The following is a 6915-nucleotide window of genomic DNA, read 5'->3' on the forward strand; positions in this document are numbered from 1 at the left end:
AAATAGTCACACTCCCAATGTGTATATATCACACTGCATTGACGTGCATTCTTTTTTTGTTTGTTGTTGTTGTTATCGTAATTAGTTTACACAATTTTGTATCAATGCCAATGCAAGTAGGTCTTTTGTTGGAGAGCTATTTTGCCTCATGCTATCCCTTTTCCATATCCTCAAGATATACGCCTTTTCATAATTAATTTTTTTTTTTTTTTGTTATATTTATACTATTTTTTAAGGATATAATATTTTCAGTAACGCAATTTTCACAAACAAATTAATGTATTAAAAGACAACTGATATAATCCCTTTAAAATGCGCAATTTCCATTATAAACCAATTCATACCTTTTGTGTACAATTACCTATAGACCATTCCTCTAACAGGAAATAGTTTTCACGCTTTTCGTTAGTAAAAATGCAATTAAGTATTAAGTCTAATGGTAAAAAAAAAACGATGTTGCACATTATGTGTTATATATTTTTTTCTTATGTGTAACATAGGTACTCCTAATAAAGTAGTGCTTGTGCATACTATGTAATGCAATCAGATAAATACACATGTAATTTGTTACGTTATAGTAGGTATCCTTATATAGGCCAATATTGTTACTACCCATTACCCAATTTATTTTTGCTTACATTGCGTTCTTACAATGTTCATCCTATGATGTTGTTCGGAATAACTGGCATGGACTGCATGTAAAAAATTCCTTTTAATTATTATAGATAAATGATAAAGCTCCCAAACTTAATAATAAAGATTTTTATATCTCAAATCACTGAACATGAAAATTTGGGACATACGTTTTTTTCTAACATACAATTAAGTATGTATTTTTTTTTTCAATTTAAACGTATTATGAACAGAACTTTAAATAAATTCGTGCTTACATATTTTTCTATACCAACTAATTTATTCAGATTCTCACTTTATAATAAATAAATATTTGTACATTCTTCAAAATGTATGTTAATACTCTACACGTGGAACAGCAGTTGGAATAGTTTATTATGTTGTAGCATGATATAGAGTTATAATTTATAAATAATTATTATTGCTAACCTTATGTATATTTTGAATAATTACTAATTTGTTTGATAATTCCTTCGTTGCACAAAAGTACAGTGTAAGAGAGAATTTAGTAATTTTTCGCAAAAAAAATAAAACTATTTCAAGTATTGAAGCAAACTTGCCTTAACTTTATACAATAACTAACAATCAGCGTTTCTTCAATATGGCACTATAATCGACGCTGTTACAGCACAGCTTTTATTCTTCTCTATTTCATGAGCTTCGTTTCTTTTTCAGGTTTAGATAAAAATTTCATCGCATTTTAATAAATAATGATCCTTTTGTAAAATAAAGATACATAGGCACTGTTGCATCATCTCTTTGGGTTAGACATAAACCGAGTTTGAATAACAATCCATATTAACAAGATTGCTTACGAAATGTATAACTAAATTGTGCTTTTCGTGTATTTCTCACGTAGAAAAAGTAAGTTATTATATTCCGATAGTATATATAAGTAAGATGATTATAAATAACAGAGAAGCATCAAATAAAAGTACATTTAAATTAATTAAAAGTCAAAATTCAAATTATTCACTAATGCTCTATTTGTACATCAAAATAAACATCGCATATACAAATAATTCTTATTCTCATATTTATCTGTGGCGTAAACAGAAAAGTGATGCATTAATTTACATCGACTAGTGAAGCTATAAAAACATATAATTTCCTACGCTATATTTTTAAATGGACGAAGTTTTAAATGGACGAAGTTTTTAAATAGACGAAGTTTTTAAATGGACGAAGTTTTTAAATGGACGAAGTTTTTAAATGGACGAAGTTTTAAATGGACGAAGTTTTAAATGGATAAAGTTTTAAATGAAATCAATCTCTCTTATGTTATTGTGTGTTTCTTGTTCTTCGTAAATCAACTATTTAATTGTAACCACCTTGTATCACATAATTTAATCAAACATGTTTGAAGCTTTTTTTCGTGCATCTTTCTTTCACTACATAAAATAAAATATTAAATAATACTTACTAATAACCATCACACATACATATGGAATACTAAATTAACTATATGTAATTTTTATATTTAAACACTTTTTTCCCGCTTTTCACAAACGCTGTTCATAAAAAATGTTAAATATGCATACTCCTATACCTTTTAGTATTGGAATTGTTTATTTTATACACATAAAAATATCGTTCGTGACCTACGAGTAGACATAAGCACATTGTTCTTAATTATAATGCCAAAAAGAACATCCTATACACCTATATTTTCACTACTCGCAATTTAAAATAGGTAGGAAATGACACATTTTGTATCTAAAATTTTATGTGTTGTTTTTTCTTGAATATAAAGACTATGTCTAATGGTGCTTAATTCTACATCTGCTATAACGTATACATAATGATTTATAAATTTAATATTCTTTCCTATTAAAGGGATTACTCAGAATTATTATTGTTCTAAATGAAACTGAAGTGACTCTTTATGCATATTTGAATGCCACAATAATGTAAAATATGAAACAATTTTACTCCCAAGATGAATAATTAAAGCGTACAAATAAAATAATGTTTTTTTATTTTATTATTTTTTTGGGGGGGGCTTCTCGCCGGATTGCTAATACATGTCTATTTAACAAATTAGCGCAATAAGGATTACCAGAACATAGTTTTGGATGTTCCTTACAGTACGGAAGCATGTAATACTCAAGCAAATCATTCGTTTTACTGCAAGAATTTGTTTCACCATGCAATTGTGTTGTAATGATTTGCCCCTTCTCCAGCTATAATTTTTCACAATTTTCCCTTTTTTTTGTGGAACTTATTATTAAAAAATGGAGCAAATGAGAAATTCTATTTAGGAATCATAAAAAATAAGAATAAATAACCAAGTTTACATAACAGCAAGAATGTAACTTTTTAGTTATCATATCTAATTGCATCTCATAACGCACAAATATATTCGTAGTGCTCACTATTATACATGCATAATAAACCAAGTGAAAAAAACAATTTTATTTGTAAGTTCTAAAAACTACAAAATAAATATAATAATTGATATAATTCTTTTTAATACGAACTACTATCAGCTATGTGATCTTCCAACTTTTCAAAGCTTTCCCCTCCAATTTTGTACAAAATGTTCTCTCTTCACCGCACGTTGACATGTGCCACACCCCTCTATAGTATAGATATACCTATTTAAGTAATTCCCTCCACGTTATAATAATTTTCCATTGACAAACATTAAACGTTCTCTGAGTTATTATAGCACGAATGGTATCTTTGTTTATTCAAACTTCTTAGCATGTTTGCCATGAATACCATTATATTAGATGTTCGATAATCGTCATTGCATCAGTATTTTCGACAGAAATGACATCAAATATATACAGCTATATAAAAAATTCATTTTTATAATGGACCACATTATGTACATAAATAGAGAGACATAAAATGAAAATAGCCGTTCTTAAAAAAAATGATCTCTTGTATTATTAACTTTTGGTTTGGAAAAACCTCTTTACATGCTGAATGAGGGAAAAAATTCGAAAATAGTTGTATAGCTATAATGCACATTTTAAATCTCTAATTATAAATAATTGTTAAGGGGACCAAGCTGAATGCTCTGTGTGTCATAAATTTATTGCATTCTATAAGTATGTCAAATTTTAATGATTTCATTTTAACTTTAACTGAACCGTTATGCAATGAATATAAATGACCCCTACTTAATGCAGAAAATATATTCCTATTTTACGAATAAAATTGATAAAACCTTTATAAATTATAATTCAACTCTTTCTTCTAACCAAACATTCTTCTATTTACAGTTCCCAATTTAGGCAATTTCCGTAATGCATCGTTTAACGCCTAATGTGAAAACACTCTCAACCAAAACGGGAAAATAAGTAATAATTTTTACGATTTGCTTGCATGTAATAGTAGAACATTAATTATATCGAATCTCTGGGGTTCTTCTTTTGAAAAGTACATTAACTCGATGTGTCTACGTATATGTATATGTCCACATAAGTAACGACATGCACTAAAATTAAATAGTACGCGCTATAATAATTAATAGCAACATATTTTGCTCATAAACCTTTAAACNTTGTGTTTTTTCACTTTATGCAATATACTAATCTGCCTGTTTTTAAGCACTTATAAATTATTTATAAAATTAATTAAAGAGTTATTTGTTCGTTATATATGAATCAGTTGTAACAAATGATGATTTCATAATCATAAACAAATAATTTACTAACATGGTTGTATACTTTTTCAAGCGAAGACAAAAAAAAGAGGACAAAAAAATAATAACAAAAAAAAAAAACTTACATTATGACATAATAATAAACAGAAAAATAAGAGTATTATATGAAGATGCTGCATTTTCAACAAGAATAACATAAAGTATAAACTGCACTTATTGTATATATGTGCACATGTATATGTGCGTGTCTCTATACCTACATATTGCATCTAAAAATCTGAAGTGACCCCCTCTGTTAAATATTGCAAAGTTGTTCATATACGTCTAAATGGAGCTTTCTAAAAATTTCAAAAAGAATATGCTTATCATACAATTCATGTGCTCATCATTTTGTATGATAAGCGGACCAATATGTAGATGTATGTTATGTTCTTACTACTGCGAAAGTTTTTTTTTTTTTTTTGCCGTTTTTTACCTATTGTGCAATAAAACTTCCCCCCTTTCATTCCTTCTTCTAACATGTTCAATCGTTCATTACATTTTCATTTTTTCCTCATTCTGCAATAACTACGATATGCTTTCGTGACGTAGTGCCACGTGCCCTTTCCGTTGAATATGCTCCCATGTGTAACAAAATAAAAATCAAACAGGTGCATAAAATGCTTTGTAATGATAACATTCTGTAACCTTTCACTCGGCAAATATACTGTTTATTTTATGCTTCGAGTGTGCAATTTATTCAGTTTACAATATCAAACTGTGTGTAATTCTAGCAATAGCAAGCAAATAAGAGATTATTTTAAATCTCTACAAAACTTGCCAATTTTTCTTATTCTACATAAAGCGGACTTCTCCCCTTTTTGAATGAACAAAATAAGTTTATATAATTATGAGGGCGCACATATCTAGTTACCAGTAGGAGTAAAAATACTAACACGGAATACATTTGGGGAGCAAAAAATTGCATTTTTTTGCCTTATGATATAGTGTAATTTTTCTCTGTGTTTCCCTTTCATGCGTTAACAATTTTATTAAAAATAACTTCGAACATTCAAAGTAAAGGAAGATGTGTGCAAACGCCTTAATAGACACTTTATTTTTTTCCTCGCGGTTCGTATTACTTTTGTGCATCGTTTTCATTTCGCATTCCTCACACATCATTGTTATTTAATTTTTCGTTCCATTTATCATCAATTATGTTTAAAAATGCTTTAAAATCTTTTCTAGTTAAATGCACTAAATTATTAAAAATTTCTTCTCTACAATTTATAGGTAGGAAAGTATACGAAAGGTAAATTTGCAAATCATGGCTTATGCTGGACAGATATTTAACCCATATGTCAGTCCACATTTTATCTCTCCACTGGACATTCATCAATTCTGTAAATTCAACATATTCAGATGCCATTTCTGTGATAGCCTCGTACCATTGTCTACTTAATTTATCAGCAAATTCAGATTGTAGTATTTCCCCTGCATCTGCTTCCTCAAACTGAACGTAATATACATGTGAATCCGAATAATCAATGAGTCTCACATATGGTATGTTAGAATTCCTAAAGGACTCAGTTGAAATTTCATCTGCTTCATGTAAAATTCTTCCAAAGCTGGAACCTAATTTACCTCCACTTATATGTTGTCTATTAGGCGAACGTTTAATGGGACCTCTGCAAGGGAAAAAAATATGTCGAATCGTGTGTTTAGAAAATTATTTATTTTATTATTTTTATTTTTTTTATTTGTTTCGTTAACTAAAAATTAAATATTTGTCACTATTATACATACATATTTGTGTATTAATGAACACATATTTATGTAAAACTCTTGTTGAAGCATGAACTTTACCTCATATCACACAAAGAGTCAGATTGCCAAAACAAAAAGGTTAACGCTATAACATGTAATAAAAGTGTAATTGAATTCATTCTTGTATTTTTACAGATCGATTTTATGGATGTCAAAAGGGATAAAAAAAGTTAAACAATTTTTTTTTAGTTGTTGTGCTTATTTCTTGTAGCTTTACTGACGCATGAAATGCAGATACTCTTTTAACTAATTTTGTATTTTTTCAAAATGTCGAATAAATAGTATGTTGCAATAAATAATTAATTTTTTATTACTTTTTTAAAAAAATTGAAAGTTTTATTAACAACTTGTCATATATTTCTTAATACAAATTTTGGTTGCAAAAAAATGACACAATAATTGAATCCTCAGAAAGAATCAATTCTTAATTTTAATACAAACAAATACTTTGGTTGTGAAGTTTAGAACAAATAGAAAAATATATAGTAGGTATATGCTATATATAAATACCGCTTTGGATTTAAAAACGATTCAAATTGAAAGGTATTCGAATTAATCTAAATGCAGTATATCTTTATCAAAAAAGAAAGCTATAATGTAATTAAAATTTTGTTTCATTAAAAAATATAGCTTAAATTTAAATATATATTGAAATAAAGCTTCTTAAAATTATTTTTACTTATTTTTTTTGCTCTTTACGTTATAACCTTTTTTTTTGCAATCATTTGACTTTTGGGATTTTTTAATATAGCTGTTGTTTAAGCATGTATCTTTTTTTTATATACAAGGAAGCCATAATCTATTCCTGCATGTATTTAAATTATAGTTGTCGATATTTTTTCAGTTTGGTCGCCCCCAAA

At 27.7% G+C, this 6915-nt stretch overlaps 1 protein-coding gene across 1 annotated transcript; it reads right to left on the reverse strand.

Annotated features, from left to right (window-relative positions):
- Positions 1 to 5399: 5399 nt before the first annotated feature.
- Positions 5400 to 6174, reverse strand: PCYB_141010 (hypothetical protein; the record flags this gene model as incomplete). The annotated part of the gene is made up of 2 exons (XM_004224573.1): positions 5400 to 5916; positions 6095 to 6174. 2 exons carry the CDS (start codon positions 6172 to 6174, stop codon positions 5400 to 5402), a joined length of 597 nt encoding a protein of 198 aa, XP_004224621.1.
- Positions 6175 to 6915: the final 741 nt, after the last annotated feature.

This window comes from Plasmodium cynomolgi, chromosome 14 (assembly GCF_000321355.1).
Source record: "Plasmodium cynomolgi strain B DNA, chromosome 14, whole genome shotgun sequence".
Classification (NCBI taxonomy): Eukaryota; Apicomplexa; class Aconoidasida; order Haemosporida; family Plasmodiidae; genus Plasmodium; species Plasmodium cynomolgi.